Source organism: Balaenoptera physalus (genome assembly GCF_965194825.1).
Source record: "Balaenoptera physalus genome assembly, chromosome: 2".
Lineage (NCBI taxonomy): Eukaryota > Metazoa > Chordata > Mammalia > Artiodactyla > Balaenopteridae > Balaenoptera > Balaenoptera physalus.
Window position 1 is genome coordinate 164,334,129 of NC_138883.1, and position 20,393 is coordinate 164,354,521.

General features: G+C 35.4%; 1 protein-coding gene across 1 annotated transcript in view; it reads left to right on the top strand.

Annotated features, from left to right (window-relative positions):
* The window catches only part of MALRD1 (MAM and LDL receptor class A domain containing 1), a 621,227-nt gene that overhangs the window by 203,047 nt on the left and 397,787 nt on the right, over nt 1–20,393 (top strand). Inside the window, exons 21-22 of the mRNA XM_082449909.1 lie at nt 10,589–10,765; nt 13,257–13,419. Coding sequence (XP_082306035.1) covers nt 10,589–10,765; nt 13,257–13,419 — 340 coding nt within the window. The remainder of the gene's footprint in view (nt 1–10,588; nt 10,766–13,256; nt 13,420–20,393) is intronic.

The window sequence follows — 20,393 nt, forward strand, 5'->3', positions numbered from 1 at the left end:
GGTCTGATTTCAGGGCTAAATCGCCTCCCACTTTTTGCTTAGGGAGAATGGCTGTGACCCCAGTGGCAGAGGGGAACAAAAAGGAATACAGAAAGGGAACACAAGTCATGGTTGCTACTGTTGCTGCTTTAATTATCCTGCTACATGCATTCTGTGGCTGATGTTTCCAAGGTAGAGGGAAAAGAGCTGCCAGAAACAAGGGCAGAGATGTGAAGTATCAGTTACACACCATTAGTCCCAATTTTCTGCTTTAAGTTTTGGAAGAAAAATATGGAATTTTAAAGACTCAACTGCGTGGTTTTCATGTTGGCTTCATAGCAAAAGAAACTTTGGGCAGAAACCACAAAGCCTGCTGAAGCCATAGGTTTCATAAAGGAAGCTGATGTGATCTTACCATAAGATGAAAACAAAAATAAAAATTAGGTTTTTAATAGAAATATTGCTCTTCATTATCAGTCAGTGTTTTGTCATGACATCATGTTAGCTGAGGTGGGATCAGTCCGTGTAGGTTCACTTACAGACATTGATTTGCTTTCAATATGAACATTATCTACAGCATGTTTCCTCCTTGATTAACAAAACAAAACAAATAAAAAACTAAAAAAACACAAACTATTGACCTCATGTCCAAAGAGCAGATTTGTAACCTGTAATTTTATTTTATACTAAAAGTGAATAAAAAGGAGTAGATTATTTCATTTTTACCTATTTCCTCAAAATCAGCTTCTCTTTCCTCTATGTCTCCCTTGTTCCTTTTGATGACCTCAGTATCCTCGAGCAGCCCAGGATTGAAATACCATAGTCGTCTCTGGCTTTCCCCTTAAACTTTTAAGTTTCCCTTTAAACTCCAAAATATTTCTCACATCTGTTCTGCTTTTTCCATTACCTCTGCCATGACCTTGGTTCAAAACAGTGTTGACTCGAATGACTGAGCTTCTTAACTGTAAACTTCTATTAATTTTCCTCAATAGTTTTTATGCCATAAACTTAGTTACTTTTCACTTTGTCCTAGACCATCATTACTTGCTCCTCTAGGTCAAGTGTCTCTCATTTTCTAACTTCTAGTTGTTTCTAACAATTTTCAAATCCATTCTCAATTATGGATCGTATCTCCTTTGTTTCAATACTTTGATGATATAAATTATCATCTTAAATCTAATTCAGGAGGAAAATAGAGAAACGGCTGTTTATGCAAGATTAATTACATTTCTAGGGAAAGTAGACAGTCTTAACCATGCAATAGAATCCTATGATTCTTTGCATCAGTGTGTGAAGATGTTGTCTGTTCCCAGAGTAGATAATGATGCGGAATAATGGCAAAGTTAAATAGCTTTCCCTTCACCTTGAATTAGACCTTCAGAGTAGATTATTTAGGAAGAATTGTTGCCAGACATTCAGATTTTAAAATATTATCCCAAAGGAAGTATCTGTTTTGCATTATTCCTTCCATCTTCCATCAGAAAAGCAAGGAGTGTGTTTCTTTTAGCAGAACACATGCAACAGGAGTTTTCTTTCTTGTGTCCAAGATTATTGGTGAGATAGCTGGGTTATTTGGAAAACTAAATCTGTGACGACATAGCATCACAACACACTGTTTGCAAGCTGAAAAAAAATACCTACGTGCTTTTCATCGAAGTTAAAATTTCAGAATTCAGCATGTGTATTAGGTTTATTAGTTACTAGAACTACTAATTATTAGAATGAGTATCACTATCTAAGGTATTAGTGTTTTGCTTTTCCCAGGAAAGTTTTTACTAAGTCAGTGGCATATCTTGCAACTGATGATACCTTAAAATTGAGAAAGTATGGTAACTCTTTAGAGAACGCTTAACAATTTTTTATGATGTTCCTCCCCTACCCACCGAATGGTTTTTGTTGTTGTTATTGCTAAACTGGCTGAGTTGATTGACTTTTTGACATCCCTCCTCCTTCACCTCAATATCTCACCAGCTTTATTTGTGCTTGATCAAGTCTCCCTTCCTTCTGCAAAGAGTAATGTTTGTTTCAGTGGCAAAATGTGAGTTCTTTTGTGTTCATTTTTCAGATATCACCTGCAGCTTTTTACCTTCTAATACTAAGCTGTTTGGTGTATCCATTACATTTTTTTCAGGATAGTAAATTAAATGAAAGCATTTTGCTTTGAGGTCCTCTTTTATCCGTATTTTTCAAAAGGAAATACAGACTCTGAAGAAAGTTTTAGAAATGTGGGAAATATTTGCAGTTCAGTAAAAGACTTCAAGGCAAAAATGAAGAAATGTGAGACTCAGTGATTGTAATCTAAAATATTCTTGTTTTAGTGTCTTTGGTGTAGTGTCGTAAAGTGATTTAGCATATACCTAGGGAAAAATTTTGCCCAAAGCCTATGGGCCATGCAACTTAGTATTTTATTTTTAAGATCTTATGAAAAACCCAAACGAACTTTTTGGCCAACCCAATAAATTTCTAGAAAATAAAATTCGACAAATAACTGAATTTATTTGGTTTATAAAATTCGACAAATAACTATCTTTGAAAGATGGTAGAATGTCTTTAAAAATGGAAAATATATTGTGCTACCTGGAAAATTTTATTGAATCCATGTGGTAGAGCAAAAATATTTCAAAAAGAGCTGATTTGCTACTGGATAAAGAAAAAAAAAGAGACAATGCATAATATGAGGCAAAGAGCTGTGCTACAATTGTTAATAAATCATATCCAAAGAGTAGCTATGTTTCAGTAAAACCTACTATCCTAGGAAGTAGACCTAGCACAGACACTTTAGTACGATTATGCTAAATATAGTCATTTCAGCTTGTGGTTATAACTCCAGGTTATTATGTTAAGTGCAATAGGAAAAATAGGAAACGCTTTTCTCCTGGTGCTGTAGATATTTCAAATTTTTTTTCTGAAGATTGATTATGTTTAAACCTCAAGTAGACTTTTAGATTTTTAAATTAAATGTATTTCTTAACATCAGAAGTCACAAGAAAAACATGTGCATTGTTCCTTGGAGATAAAGAACAACCATGCATATTAGTCAAATAATTCACACAGTTGTGATATGTCTAAAGCTGGCAATAATATATCAAGGGCTCAGGATGTTAAAATATCAGTTTTATTTGTTTAATTACCAGTGTGGGAATAGCTGTAGGGAGGGAAGTCTAGTATAAAACAAGTTGGAAAATCTATTTTTACCAGAAAGATTATATTAGGGTAGCATGAAGTATATCATATTTGTTACAAGGAATTCACAGAGCAAGGAATTAGAACACTGAGTCCATCTGGACCCTGAGTCATCTAGGGTGACAGCTGTGCAGGTGAGTTGGTTTCCCTTTGGCTTAGGGATGTGGAAGAAAATCAGATCAAACCAGACTAATCTCTGCTTCTTGGTGTTCAGTTATTTGCATTTCACCTTTCAATTTTGTCTCATCTGCAAAGCTTTTAGTGTTTTTTATTTTAAGAGTATTAACTCTACCATTGCTACCAACTTCAGCACTTCTAAACAATCATAGGTTTAAAAAAAATCACAAGTTTTGCTATGGAGTGAATGTTCCAATATTCATATGTTGAAACCTTAACCCCCAATGTGATGGTATTTGGAGGTGGGGCTTTTGGAAGGTAATTTGGGTTGATGAAGTTGATGCCCTCATGATGGGATTAGTGCTTTTATAAGAAGAGGAAAAGATATGAGATCTCTCTCTCTCTGCATGCATGTACCAAGGAAGGCCATGTAAGGACATAACCTGGAAGAGAGCCCTCAGAACCCAGCCACATTGGTACCCTGATATTGGACTTTCAGCCTCTAGAACTGTGAGAAATAAATTGTTGTCTAAGCCCCCCAGTCTGTGGGATTCTATTATAGCAGCCCAGACTGACTAAGATGGGCTTATTTTTCTAGGTATGTTTTACTATTAAGGTTGTTCACAATTTATATATTTTAAAAATGTGAAGTCTATCCATATACTGTATGAAGTCATTTCTTGTATCACCTGAGTTAAGAGCATGATTCTTTAATAAGAAATACTGCTCTGAGTCATAGCAAAGTAAAACAAACTGACTTCGTGTTCCTTACATGAAAGTATAAACCATCTGTGAGGGTCAGAGATGTGTCAGGAGGCTTGCAGTCCTTGCCATGCCTCAGGCTCCAAATGATGTCTTGGTCTAACCATGTGTCTGGGCTCTGTTTTACTTCTACATGGCAGATCCCAAGGAATCAGTGGCAACTCCATCTTTCCAGTTATACCACCATTTCCAGAATTGGACTTTGGAGTAAGAAACACTTTCTTCCAATAATTCTTTTGGTGCTCTCAAATACAAACATATTACACTTATCTTTTAAGATTCACTAATTCTGGTAGAATAACAAAGAGTAATGAGGAAAGGACAAAGAATTTTAAGATTTTCCTATTTCTTTTTTAGAGTAGTGATATTTTTACCTACCTGGGATCCAGGTCATTTTACCTGGATCATTTCTGAGATAGAAAATGAGTTGTCTCTCTTTTTCCTGAGTATGGACTCATCTACCTCCTTTTTCTAAGATAGCCACGCATGTCTATGATTTCTTCTTAAGTGAGGGACTGTTTCCTAGTATAAATTGAAACCAGGCCTAAAGATGCAGTTAAGACTACTGATTTTAATAATGTGGCAGACCAGATGATCTGAAAACTAACACTACATATACCTAGAAATATCAAATATAACATGCATTTTTTTAAATGTTAAGCTGAGGTTAAAAAAAAGAAATGCCCACATGAGAGAAATAGAAAATGGAAAAATAGAACAGAAAGCATAATGTGATTGCCAGAGTTAAGGAGTAAAGAGAATATAGGATGGATGAGAGGCAGGGAAAGGGAGAGGAGGGCCAAAAGGGGTATATCATTCCTGGGTGGAGGTACCAGTGGGGTTCCAAAAGGAACAACTCAAAGTTAATCTAGAAGGACTCTTCTGCAAACTAAATGATAAAGGATTCTCACATAAAAATCAAGCACAAAAAATTATGGTTGCCAACCTCCAAAATAGCCCCCAATAATCCCCACCTCTTGGTATTCATGATCTGTGGACCAGGCCCCTCCCATATTGAGTAAGACTGACCTGTGTAACTAATGACCCACGTGGCAATGACTGGGTGTGATTTCCAAAGCTAGGCTTCTGCTGTCTTCCTTTGGATCACTCACTCTGGGGGAAGTCAGACACCATGTCTGAAGGATACACAAGCAGCCCTATGGAGAAAGCCCAGGAACTGAGACCTCCTGCCAACAGTAGCCTAAATTCCCAGGCATGAGCCCCCTTGGAAAGCAGGTCTTCCATCCCCGGTCAAGCCTTCAGATGACTGCAGCCTTGGCTGACATCTTGACAGTAATCTTATGAGACCCTGAATTAGAACCCACCAAGCTAAGCCTCTTCTGCGTTTCAGACTTACAGAAGTTGTGTGAGATAATAAGTGTTTATTAGTTTAAAATTCTAAGGTTTGTGGAAATTTGTTGTGCAACAAATAGAAAACTAATAAATAATTTAAAATATTAAAGGACTCTTAAGCCATAAGAAAATAGCATGATGTTGTCCAAAAAAAAAAAAAAAAAAACCCAGAAAATTTTGAAAGAAGTATCAAATTGGCCATCGTGAAGTGAGAAATAAAATCAATGAAATAAAAATCCCAGCAGATGAATTAAATAGCTGAATCAATGCTGTGATTAGTCTTCTGGAGAATAACTGTGAGGGAATTTCAGGGAGCAGCAGAGAGAGATAGAAAAGGAGAATGGAAGGGATACATTTACTTGAAGGATAGATCATAAAAGCTAATGGAGTTCCAGAGAGAGAATAAAGAAAATGGAGGAGAAGCAATTTTCAAAGATATAATGGCTAAGAATTAACATAAGATTTAAGAAGCCTATTGAACCTCATGCAAAATATTAGAATAAATCCAGGTCTAGGCTTATGGAAATGAATTAGAAAAAAATTAATGAAAGAGAAGATTATGGTAAAAATAGCCAGAGATTAAAATACAGTTACAAAAGAACTGCAATCAGATTAATAGATGACTTCACAATAGCAAGAATGGAAGTAGGAAGACAGTTGAAATTATTTTCAAAGTTCTGAGAAAAAATAACTGTTAGTCTAGAGCAAAGCAAAATTCTTTCAGGAATGAGGGTGAAAATAGGCACTCAGAGCATGACATCCAAAAACAAACAAAAAATGATTTCACTGCACCAGACTCCTACCAAATGAACTATGTAAATGTGAACATTTAAAGGAGACAGAATGAGCTCAACAAGGGCTGAGATGCAAAAGGGAAGAGACAGCAAAGAAAATGGCAAACGTGTGGGTAATTCTAGATATACCAGTGGATGATGAGCATGTGGTATGACCAGAATGTTTATACACTACTGAGAAGTATAGAAATTGATGCAACTACTTTTGAAAGCAGTTTGGCATTATCTAGTAAAGTTAGATGTGCATCCTTTGTGACCAAGCGATTCCACACGTTGGTACCTCAGGAGAAATGTACAAAGAAGCAAAACCTCAGAGTCAACTCAAAAACCACTGATGGTAGAATAGCTATATAACGTATGTTACATATTCATATAGTGAAACATTATACAGCAGTCAACGCAGCTAAACTGCAAGAACACACATTAGTTTGGATGGATGAATGTACAATGTTCAGAAAAAAATCAAGTTGCAGATTATATAGAGAATGGAGTCCATTCATCTAAAGTTTGAATCTAAACAACATTTTATTTATTTAAAAAGGACCTACATGGTGTTCCATGTATATGGTCACTATTCTAAGAATTTCACAATAAGTTATTTAGTCACATAAGCTAATAAGTAAGCACTGTAAGACGTTATTTGGTATATATGCAAATGAAGAAAATGTAAACACAAATGAAAGCAAAGAAATAAAAAACACAAATTTCAGTGTACTGTGAACCAGGGGAGATGCCAATGAGGGGATGGAGTCAGCAGGGAAACACTGGAGAGTTCAAAACTGTTTGTGAATTTCATTTCCATAAACTGAAAGGTAAATATATGGCTATTCTTCTTCTTTAAACCAGGCATATATTTTATGTTCGTTCTTATATATATATAATATATTTCATAATAAAATATAAAATGATAAGTGAGAGAAGTTTGAGTTGCTCCAATAGATTAATAGATCAAAAAGTGGCCATTCATGTGAAAAAAAATTGTATTTAGATTCTCATCACAGATAATAGATAACAGTAGAGCCCAGATGGAGGAAAGATCTAAATATGAAAAACTATCAAAATTTTATGGAAATTATAGAAAACATATTTATGATATTAGAATAGGGAAGATTATTTTTTGGTGAAATTTTAAAGCACAAACCATAAAGGAAATGATTGATATATTAAAATTAGAGTTTTTTTATTCTGAAAGACACCATAGAAAATGGAAAGACTCGATTAGGAGAGCATATTTGTCACTTAGACAAATGATTGAGGATTAGTATGGAGAATATGGGATTAATTTAAACCTGTAAATTAATAGGAAAAAGACAATGGATTCAGTAGAGAAAAATAGCAGGGTATGTGAATAGTTAGTCAAAAACGAGAGTAAGATACTGTGTGGCCCCTAAAAAAAGTCTCAATAATTAGGGAAATACAAGTTAGAATATCAAGGAATTATTATTTCAGACCTGTTACCCTGGCAAACATTAAAAAAAATCTAATGATGCCAACTGTTGGCTGGAATTTGAGAAATGCACACATTTCTGGGTGGAAATGGGTAAACCACCTCTGAAAACAACTACTTAAGTTGACTGATTACATACCCTGTAACTTTGAAATTTCATTTCAAGGTACCTTGCCTTGGAAATACTCTGGCATATGTTTGCAAAGAGAAATGTACAAAGACATCCATTGTAGCACACTTTATAGATATTCTTACTGTCCTGCTTGAGAAGAGATATACCAGCTACAGACTATTCATACAATAAATATTTGACTCCAGGTATTCATTTAATTGAATACCCTAACCAGTTAAATGAATGAATTGATTCTGTATGCAACAATAGAGATAAATCTGAAAAATATGTTTTGAGTCAAGATTGCAAATTCAAAAGAAATATGAATATTATTTATGTAAAATTTTCTAAGACACAAAATAGTATATATTTGAAATGGAACATGTATGTTTGAGATAAGGATACAAAAACATGCATGAAGACTCACTATATTCAGGATGTTAATTCTTCCTAACTTGATCTATAGTGTTAATGTAATCTCAATTAAAATCCCAGCAAATTATTTTGTGAATATAGAAAAACTAATTCTGAAGTGTACATTGAGAGGCAAAAGACCCAGAAGATCCAACACAATATTGAAGGAGAACAAAGTTGGAGGACTGACACTACCCAACTTCAAGACTTACTATAAAGCTACACTAATCAAGACAGTGAGCATAGAGCATAGAGGTTTTTTAGTGTAGTGAAACTATTCTGTATGACACACTAATGGGGGAAGCTTGTCATTATACATTTATTAAAATCCGCAGAATGTAAAACACCAACAGTGAACGCTAATGTGAACTGTGGAAAAGCAACAATGGATTGTTGAGTTTGCAAGGAGAGCCTGCGCATGCATACCTGGTCTCTTAGTTCCCTCTTTTTCTGGAGACAGTTAGCTGAAGGAGGCATGAGATCTCAGCTCCTCCTTGCTGTAGTTCACAGTGGTCAGCTTCTGTATAGAAGTTTCCAGCACAGGTTATAACTTAGTTTGTTTATGTCTGAGTTGCACACTCTGAAAGATTACCTGCCTACAGATATAGGCTATTTTTTTCCAGTAGCAACTTCATCCGTAAAAAGGTTGATATTTTGATCTACTAGCTGCCCTACACTTCAGTCTTAGTTCTTAATTGCTTCAAAACCTGAGCTAAGAAATAAAGTACTCTTTATTGGACTCTCCTCAAATTCCCCAAAGCACCCAAATCCCCAGTCCTCTAGACACTGGATGTGTAATATTGCTCAGGTCTTTGCTGTCCCCTGCAAAACATCTCTGCTTTGGTTTATTAGTTGCCTGGAATTAAAGTAAAAGCTCAGCTGTTCTCTCTTCCCCATGTCAGAGCCACCGGCAAATCATTCTCCACGCTAATGCCTGATAAGTAGTTCTTGAAGTGGAAATTTTATATCTTGGTGTTTCTCCACAGCTTTTTATATTTACTTCAAAATCCTAGTTGGTCCCACTTAGCTGTGACCCGATAACCCTCTCCTCTCTAGTCCTGTATCTAATGACTCCATCAGATGCATTCTTACCATATCCCAAGATAGTCTTCTTGTCAAGCTTTCACAGTATTCCAGAAAACAACAGGAAAATATATTCCTCTGTCTTCACATGAGTCTTTTCTCCTTGCCTCAAAAGACCTTGTACCCTTCTTTATCTACCCAGCAACAAATCATCCTTTAAAACTAAAAAGTGTATATGTATAACTGCATCGCTTTGCTTTACACCTAAAACTAATACAACATTGTTAATCAACTATACTCCAATATAAAATAAAAATTAAAAAAAACCCAAAACTAAAAACTTAGTTTAAACATCACCATGCCAGGAAGTCTTCCCCATCTGATACAGACTTTTCCTGTGTTCTCTTAATATACTGTACAATCTTAACCTTTGTTCATCTATTCATTCATTCACTCTGTTATCCATCCATCCTTCCTTCCGTCCCTCCTCCCATCCTTCCATCCCTCCTTCATCCTTCCATCTCTCCTTCATCCTTCCATCCATCTGTATATCTATTCACTCACTTCACAATGATAGTGTACCCACCATATACCATGGTCTGTGGATGTGAATACAGGAGTTAAGGGATAGGTGTCATTCTTGCCTCCATCATGTTAAAATCTCTGTCCTAAACTTATCCCATGAGACTGTAATGAAAGAATTTCCTGACTGCCTTATCCACTAGTCTGTAAACTCTTTTATGGCAGTGACAGCATGTTTGGCTTTAAATCCACTACATCTACCATGTATATGACACAGAGATGTTATTAATAAGTGCTTATTGGATAGCTTACTGTCTAAATTAATCAACTTCTATAAATTTCTTCTAAACTCTGTAATATCAGAAATTATAGCTTATTTAAATATTTCTGGGTGAATAATTTTGGTTTGGGTCTATCTTGCAACCTTGAATCCCAACTATGTGGGGATATGTGAAACAAAGAGGAGATGTTAAGTTCATTGTAGCAGTGGAAGAACAAAGTTTGTTCACCTAGTGGACGAGGAGGTTTAACGTGACCTTGACTCTGGTTCCTACGCCAGCACCCGGGATTCACTTGGTTCCTGCTGATCTTCCAAGCCCTGTTCTTGAGCCTCCCATTTGTTCAGTGAGCTCTGAAGAGCTTTTCAATAATTTCCATCTGCACCTTCACTTATTTTTATAATCAAAGATATCTAAAGTTATTTGCCATAACTAAAGCCATGAACTCCAACTTATATGCTTACATAAAGAAGTTCAGCAGATTAGCAAATACTATCAAATATTCTTTATAATGTTGTGTGAAGCATACTTAATAAAGTTTATTGTGTGAAATCTTTAAAGAAATGGAAAAATCTGCAAAATGATACTTGTCTATTATTTCAAGGTAATTTGCCAGTAGACCTTCCAACTCCACCAGAAACTTCAGTTCCAGTAACCTTACCTCCACACAACTGTACCGACAATGAATTTGTTTGCAGGTCTGATGGTCAATGTGTTGAAAATATCCAGAAATGTGATTTTAGATATGACTGCCCTGACAAATCAGATGAATCATCCTGCGGTACGTGAATTCCTAAATTTTGCATTAAATATAGCCATAAAACTGATAAGAAAATACTAGTGTTATCTCAAGTAGCGTGGCATAATGTCCTAGTTAGAAAATTTCAACCTGGCTTAAAGCAGTTTCTTAACATAAAGACTATTTGTATAGAAAATGATAGAAAAATCAGCATACATTCTTGTATCATGTCCAACAAGAGGTGTCTTTAAATTAATATTTAAATTCAAAATACTTGTTTTCATGGACTTAGCTTGATTCCAGAGCTATCATTTATCATTTTTATTCATCCCCCTTTTTGTCTCTGTTTGTCACAATCACTAAATAGAAATGTTTAGGGAAGAAGCATAATACCCTCAAATTAGATGAATCTGCTCAAATTTTGCCATTGTCAAAATGCACACATAAAATGAATACTATGTCAAATGTGCAGAGTTAATAAGAAAACCAATCCTAATACATGTGGACACTTCAACGGCTAGGTACTGTTGAAAGATGGTTTTCATTTATTGACACTTGCCAATCTATGGCTTCTCCTAAATGGATCAAGGCAAATTATTTAATTTAGAAGTGAACTTCTCAGTCAAAGATACAAACTGAGAGGAGAAAAATCAATCTGTGTCTGAATGGGCAAAACACAGGATCAGAAGGAATAAACACTTGTGATTTTTTTTCCCCTTCCTTGCTCTTTATTAAGTTGTATGTGAATTTACCATAAAATTGCTCAAGTGTCTTGATAATACTGACAGTTTAGAACATACAGATAATACAGCGTATAGTGAAATTCTAATTTGTCTCATGTCAGCCTCGTCAAGGAATTCTAAAACTTAAAAAATACAAATACACAATAAACTAATCCAGACCAGAAAACCTCATAAAATCAAAGCTAATTCACTCTGTGAATAAGATGGGACAGTAATTAACTCAAGTTGGTCAGGAAGATGTACTGTGCATCACAGATGTAAGATAATATAACGGACGATGCTGTGGTATTCAGACTCCCTCATGGGAAGACACTAAAATCGTCTTCTGATCACACATAAGTCGTCTTTGTAAAAGTTTACACAAAATCTAATTAATTACACCTAGTGAGCATCTTTAGTAAATACTGACTTTCTTCTTAGTTCAACTTTGAAATTTTAGTAGTGCCATTTATGATTGGATGGGAAGTTTTGGTAAGTTCTGTAAATGTCCCGAATGAATGTCTACTATTAAATTATTAAAATCATGGGGATATTTATTTATTTTGATTAAACATGAATTATTACCGTTTATTTCTGAACAAATTGTGTCTTGCCGTCACCATCTCTTTGTAAAATGAACTATTGTGATAAATCTGCTTGTCATCTACAGTCATATTTTGTTATTTTTTCATTGTGATAAGAATACAATATAAGATCTACCCGCTTAATAAATTTTTAAGTGTACAATACAGTATTGTTGACTGTAGGTACAATGTTGTACAGCAGATCTTAGCTTGCCTGAAACTCTATGTCCTCTAATTTTTAAAAAATCTACAATTTTAAAAATCTTTTTTAATAATATGATGAACAGGATTCTATTGAATTCTAAATCTCTTCACAAAATAAGTATAATTATATGATCAATATTAATATCAGAGATTAAATAACACACCTGAATGTCATGATTAAAATCACTTTTTTTGATGGAGTTTTCCTTCTCAAATTTTATGTTAAATCATGAACCCAAGTTTCTAAGTGATATAGTAGTGGTGGCCTATGCCATTACCATTTATGCCATTTAAAACCTGGAGTACACACCAGGCTTTCCATTGTATACACAAGACCTCATTGAACTGAATCTTTTCTTTTATTCAAGAAGTAGAGGATTTAAGACAGACAGACACATGAACACATCAGAGAGAGAAGGAGAGAGAGAGGAGGAGAGAAAAAGAGAGCATTTGTTTTCACACACAACTTATGTATTTAAAAAATCACTGGACTTTTAATTTTGTTTGATATTAGAATACAGTCATTACAAGAATATTGAAAACTTTCAATGGAAGAGGTTCAATATAAAAGCTGTTGTAAATCTTATAGCTTTGAATTTAAGTAATTTGGAATTTGGGATTTAGCTTTGCGATAATACTGTGAAAAAAGAACAGACTTATCAGAACTTGCAGGTCATATAAGCAATGTAAGTGTTGTGTCAGAAGAGAGTGGCAATTCTTAAATTGCTGCTTTCAGAGCGAATTAAAATCTCACTTCTTTATGAAAGCAGAATCTTCAGTATGTGCATTTATTTCCACATTTCAGTTAATATAGATATTTGAATATAATACACCTAGATTTCTTTAAAACTCTTCTAGTGATTATGTAAACAATTTGCCTAAATATTTCAGTTAGGCTTAAAAGTTAGATTATAATTTAAAGAAACCCCAAGAGTAAGAAAGTGCTGATGCAGATGGAAATCGCCATTTATTAATACATTTATTGTGATTAGCTCATCTTATCTCTGTCCCATCCTATTCAAGCTATGGAAGTTTGCAGCTTTGAAAAAGGAAGCCTGTGTAAATGGTACCAGCCAATCTCAGAAAAAGTAATTCAGGATTCAAACACATTCAGGTGGGGACTTGGTAATGGAACCAGTATTCATCATGGGGAGGAAAATCACAGGCCGTCGGTGGATCATACAACGTAAGTGACCACGCATTTGGAACATGTCTGTTAGGGACTATTTATTAAGCAGTTCCCAAATTCCTGCCACACCACCTTACCCTAAGTTAGTGCTCTTGTAAAGACAAAGGTTTAAGTGAAAGCATAAGTGGGCTAAGTGTACTCTTTCTTACAAAATTAAAAAAATTTTTAATTAAAAAATAGTAAATGCTCTTATAAAAGTCATAGAAACCAGAGAAAAGCATGAGTAAATAAAGAAAAAATATTTGTAATATCACCACTCATCGAAAAGCACTGTTAATATGTTGTTTTAGAATTATCTATTCATTCCTTCCCCTCCAAATTTCTTTTCTCCTTTTCTTCCTTTTTCAGCTCCTCCTCCAACACCTTGCCCCTTTCCCTCTTCTTCCAGTCTTTGCTCTTTATCATCATTTATTTTGGTCTTTTCTTTCGAGGTTTAATAACTCATACCTTTCCCCTGTTTTGTAGTCCACAAATATATTGAGTGCTCACTTCCTACAAGATCCCATTCTTCCTCTTTCCTTTTATTGATTTCAAGGAAATGTTACTGAAGACAACAAAGGAATCCCCATTTATATTACAGAGAATCTTTTCCAAACCTTTATGCCTTCACACTTCTCCTCAGTTAAAGCTTCATGACCCCCCGTTCCTAGGCTGCTGCTTCAAAGAAAACTAAAGGTATATCCACTGTCCAGTCCATCATTGCCCTGGCCAACTTGACCTTGCACTCAAGGGGACCACGGTATCTTAAGTGTGTACAATGATTTTTCTTTCCCTGGGCTGACTTTTTCACCCTGGTTTTCTGAGCTCCCTTTTGTTCTTTTTGTTCTGTTAAAATGGTTCCAGTTTTACCATCATTTTATTTAAATGTCTGCAGCCAGGTTGCCCAAAGTATATAGAGTAGTAGATATTCATACTGCTTTGTTTTGATCACATTTGACAGTTGGCAAGTAATTTTTGAAATTTCAGGATACAAAATTTCCTTGGGCTGCTTCTGACATAAAAAAGTACACGGTAATTTCAGAAAGTTTCTGTGGCTCATGCAAATAAGCCATACTTCATTAATAAACTATATTTCTGTAAAGAAAAAGGTAGACTAGAATCTCACTTCTAGGTGGTAAAAGTATAAACAGAAATATGGCAGCATATAAGCAAAGAAATATAATCGGCTTTTAACTTGTCTCTGACCCTCACCCCCTGCTTCCAATAGACTGCAAATTCCTTGAGGAATTTTAAGGACTGTGATTCCCATTTATTGCATTATTTCTAAGGCTCATTATGTATTAAGTCCCAGTAGTTATTTGTTGAGTGAGTTAGTTGATGATTAGGATCAATATATTTATGCTTTATAATTAAAGGCTACAAGGCACAAAATTAAATATATTTTAAATAGGAATACTTAATAATCAGATAATGTTTAATGGATGTGCTCTACATGACAAAATCCTGGAGAAGGGGGCAGTTCCTCAGCTTCTATCTTCTCTAGTTTTCCTCTCCCCTTCTCTCTAGGTTCTTTCTTCAGCCAAGGAAGGTCTGACATTTTTTACTTTGTCAAATAGTTCTTATGCATCATTTATTCTACTCTATGGCTTACAGTAGAACTCCAAGCTCAGTTTGTCCAAATTATGGGGTTTTTTTCTTTATATTTAAAGGGGAGCTTTTCCATTTAGAAAATGCTTTTCTCTCTCAGGTATCTGGCTCTAGAGATTTAAAGACAGGTTTTTAGACTACTGTCTCTGAAACAGTTTTCAAGACCAGTTTTGAAAATCAAAAAGCTCTACACCAGTTCTTTCTTTCTCTTCACTTTCTATGATTCCACTTCACCCTAAGGTAAAGATTGCTTCTGGATTGGGTTGGTAAGGAACATTCATAAGCAAGTGCAAAAAAAAAAAAAAAAATCACATTACTATATTTCAAAATATTCTCTCACTTCATACACCTAATGAAGCAATAAAACATCTAGAAGAGTCATGGTGGGGTGGGAATATGTAGGGAAGTTTTCATTGTGCAGATGGGTCTTCAGTTACGTCTTAGCTTTTACCGTTTCATTTCCGTGATGGAAAACAAGGTAAGTAAAGTCATAGTCCAAGTCACAATCTACTGTTTTGTGTTCACACTTTAATGGACTATTCTTTGTACCTGAGGATCTAAAGTGCACTCTGGGTCTAAATTAAGGGTTGCATCTTTATTTTTTACTTGTTTGTTTGTGGGAGAGTAACACCATTCCATACAGCTGGTGCATTCAGCATTTGTATATGAATTAGAAATAGTCATCTCTTCTTCTAGGGCTTCTTCTGTGTGGCCATGGTCTTAGCACGGGGCTTGGTGAGTGGATTCTTTCTTCATCCCGCTCAGCAGGGACCAACTAAGGGCACCTGGCATGATTTTTTTCCCTAGGATTGGAATCTAAATATTTATTTAGAAATAAATATTGTTCTCAGCTACAACCAGAGAAAAAATAAAGTAAAACCCCTTCAATGTAAATATCATCAGTTGCAATTTGCATGTTCTTTTGAGATTGGAGTTGGATGAAATTTCTGTTTCCTCTAACTTATGCAGCGAGAGGGAATATTTAATAGAAAAATTCTTTTCTTGGTATTTTGGGAAAAGCACCCTAATCTAGTTCAACAACAACAACAACAACACACGCACACACACCACAGAAGAAAAACGAGTTTATATCCATTCATGCTCCAGGAACGACTAGGAAACTTGGCAAAAACGTTAGTCTTACTCAGCTGAGAATTGTTTAAAAAAATTGTTATTTGCTTATCATTGAATCAAGGTATTTGGATTGCCTAGCATCTGAGCTTTGTAGCTAATTCAAATTTAAATATGTTTAGAACATTGAAGATTTGGAAGTGTTGTGTAATGATTCCTCGCGGTTTGTAATTTCATAAGATCTTAGAATCCTGTACTCTGATCTCCATAATCAGTTCAATAAGCCAAGGCAGTTTTACATTAGTATGTAAATTGGTAAACTAGCTTATAACTAAATACCATAAATTTTTTTTAAAAATTTATTATTTATTTATTTATGGTCTTCGTTTCTGTGCGAGGGCTTTCTCTAGTTGCAGCAAGCGGGGGCCACTCCTCATCGCGGTGCGCAGGCCTCTCATTATCGCGGATCGCGGCCTCTCTTGTTGCAGAGCACAGGCTCCAGACGCGCAGGCTCAGTAATTGTGGCTCACGGGCCTAGTTGCTCCGCGGCATGTGGGATCTTCCCAGACCAGGGCTCGAACCCGTGTCCCCTGCATTGGCAGGCAGATTCTCAACCACTGCACCACCAGGGAAGCCCCTAAATACCATAAATTTTATGATCATTTTTTACTCATAGGAAAACCTTTTTTTCACCCAACTTCCTTTTCACAGCTAGAAGCCAAGGAGAGCAACATTTTGAGCCCTTGGCCCTCAAATCCATTTTATTTGACTGCAGTAAATGCCCATCTATTGGTTAAATAAGGTTTAATATTAATGCCTCTTAGGAGTCTTAAATCATTCCCTCAAGCAAGATTAAGCTCTTCCTATTTATTGCTCATATGGAAGTACACCTAGTGGAGTACGTATGCATATTCTGGGTCTGTGGTTTCTAACTGTGCTCACAGAAGCTTTAGGGAAGTTTCTCAAAGCGTGGATCAAGTACCGCCGAAAATGTTTGTGTGTTTATTAATACTTAAATATGTAGTACATTTAAAAGCAGATTCTGACACTTGAATCAGAATCTTGGGAATAGAGCCTGGGGCTCTGTATTTTTAGTGTAATTCCTAGGTGGTTCTAGAACCTCATTCTTAGGGGCCCTCCAGGGCAGAAAGTGGGGAGGGTATTGCTAAAAGACAGAGGGTGGCTTTCTTATCAACTAATTCCAATTTTGATTAGAGCAGACTCATTTTCCTCTAAATCCAGTGACTAATTTAAAAAAAATTTTACAAAATATTTCAGGAAAAACCAAGAAACAATAAATATCCTAAGATGATTTTACTTAAAAATAAAATTTGTGTGTTATAAAGTAACATATAATTGAGAAATCATTTGGGAGAAAACTCTACCCTGTGTTAATCTAAAAGGCATGTGGGCTTCCCTGGTGGCGCAGTGGTTGAGAATCCGCCTGCCAGTGCAGGGGACACGGATTCAAGCCCTGGTCTGGGAAGATCCCACATGCCACGGAGCAACTAAGCCCAAGCGCCACAACTACTGAGCCTGCACTCTAGAGCCTGCGAGCCACAACTACTGAGCCCGTGTGCCACAACTACTGAAGCCCACGCACCTAGAGCCCGTGCTCCGCAACAAGAGAAGCCACCGCAATGAGAAGTCTGCGCACCTCAACAAAGAGTAGCCCCTGCTCGCCGCAACTAGAGAAAGCCTGCGCGCAGCAATGAAGACCAAACACAGCCAAAAATAAATAAATAAAATAAATACATTAAAAAAAATAAATAAAAGACATGTAACTCAAGGCACCCTCTATGCTGCCTCTTTCATTGTAAAACACCCAGCCATTTCTCTCAAATCTTTTTGCCCATGTGTTCTCTTCTCTACCTCTAAAAAATGATCCGTCTGTCTTTTGGATCAAAACCAAGTGTACCAATTTTATTATCATCTGGAAAAAACAGATATTTTTAAATATTTTGCATTTTTAGGTTTGCTTACAGACTGTTGAGAAACTATTTGAATATGTACCATCTCATTCAAAATGCAGATTAGATAGAACACAGTTTTGTGCTGCTTGTTTATGAAGTAGAAGTACTTTTTCTTAGATTTTTCTTTTTATTTCACGACACTGATCATTGTCTTTCAGGTGGAAATGAGTTATAGTTCCCGCTGCTGCAGATGCACCTACATTCCTATCTACATTATGCATTTGTACAGGCTTGACATCATTATAAACTAAAAGTCACATAAATAATGCAAGCTGTCTCTGTGACATAACTGTGCATATCATAATGTATCTAAGTGTTGGATATAAATGTGGATAAAGCTTCAGTAAAACTGAAAATATTTTAATGTTTTCTGCTCTGCAGCAGTAACAATTTTCAAAGCTTTAGTCTTGGACATTAAATGCCAGAATTACTGCTTTCTCAGAGCCTTTTCTGGTAAGCCAATTTTTTATAGGCCAATTTAGATACCTTAACACTCTCCCAATATAATTTCTAAAAGATCCAGTTTTAAAAATCCAGAGTAATGGTTAAATACCAGGCTTTAGAAACAGTTTTGCTAAAATAAAAATAAAAATGCAAACAGGCAAAATAAAAATTAACCGTAGTAATTTTCTCTTAAGTGTTTTAATACTGGTGGGAAATAGCATTTCTGGCAGTGTTTTCACAGGACTGAATATAAAGCATAATTGCACCTCTAAAACACAAGAAAAATTGTTTTTATTTTAGATTGACCTTGAGTTAAGCATCTATTCTTTATTTTTGCATACATATCAATAATTTGTTTTAAATCACTTTAATTTTATTTCAGTGTATTTTAGCTTGATAATAATTTTAAAAATTAACTACAATGACTTGAAAACATGGAATTTAAGAGAAATCTATGCTGAAAATAATACTTGTAAACCGTACCTAAAATAATATATATACAGGGGTTAGGTAATATGTAGTTGCTGTACATGGTAAGGTTTTAAGAATGTATACATAATACAGTGTATGATTTATGTTATGTTACCAAAGATCACTGTTTAATAATAAAATAATAACTTTTATATCATGGTTAAAATTGCATTCAGAAATTAAAAATTCATTTTCATTATATAATTTTTGAATGTGCCTTCCCTTTAACCACATTAAGATGAAATAAATTTGCATTCCAACTCCTGCACAAAATTGTTATAGTTATACAAAATACAAAATTAAATTAGATTTAATTCTTATATTAAGACAAGGACTTGAAAATACGAATATACTATATCACATATGAACCAATATCAATATGAGCTAATGACATTTATATATGCAGATACATCAAATACTCAAAGATCCTTATGGTCTGGAGGAGAAGTAGCCTTGACTAGGCACGCAATTCATTCTTACACTAGGCATGTATTTCCTGAGCATCTGGTCTGTGAAAATAGTAAGCTTAATCAGACATGAAACCAGCACACACATGAATAGATGTGTAATGCCCAGCAGAAAGAGAGGCCCACTGTGGACCCTCAGGTCTATGGGTCTATCTTGGTTGTGTCTCTGTATTTAATAATACCTGAAAAAACTCTCTAACTTTGAATTTTAGTGGCTAATATAAATGAACTAAAATAATACTATGGGTAAAGACCATTTACTGATTATTCTAAGAATATGACTTTTTTATTGTTACAAAAATAACTTTTTTTCCACAAGAGAAGAAATGTATTTTTACTGTAGGGAAATATTTAAATATAGATAAGAAAGTGAAGTAATGTTAACAACTATAATCTTGCCACTATGATAAAAGCACTCTGCAAGTACATCCATTAACAGGATGCACCATAATTCACTAATTTAATTCCTCACTATTTGATATATGAGTTGCTTTTGATTATACACAGATTTTTCTTTTTTTTTTTTTAATGTGCTCCCTGTCATGTGAGGTGGTTCTCATCCCCTTTGTGATGTTGTCCCTGTGGTGTGAGGTGGTTTCTCATCCCCTTTGTGATGGGGGCCCTGTGGTGTTAGGTGGTTTCTCATCCCCTTTGTGATGTGGGCCCTTTGGTGTGAGGTGCATTCTCATCCCCTTTGTGATGTTCGCCCTGTGTTGTTAGGTGGTTTCTCATCTCCTTTGTGATGTGAGCCCTGTGGTGTGAGGTGGTTTCTCATCCCCTTTGTGATGGGGGCCCTGTGGTGTGAAGTGGTTTCTCATCCCCTTTGTGATGGGGGCACTTTTGTGTGAGGTGGTTTCTCATCCCCTTTGTGATGTGGGCCCTGTGGTGTTAGGTGGTTTCTCATCCAGTTTGTGATGTGATCCCTGTGTTGTGAGGTCGTTTCTCATCCCCTTTGTGA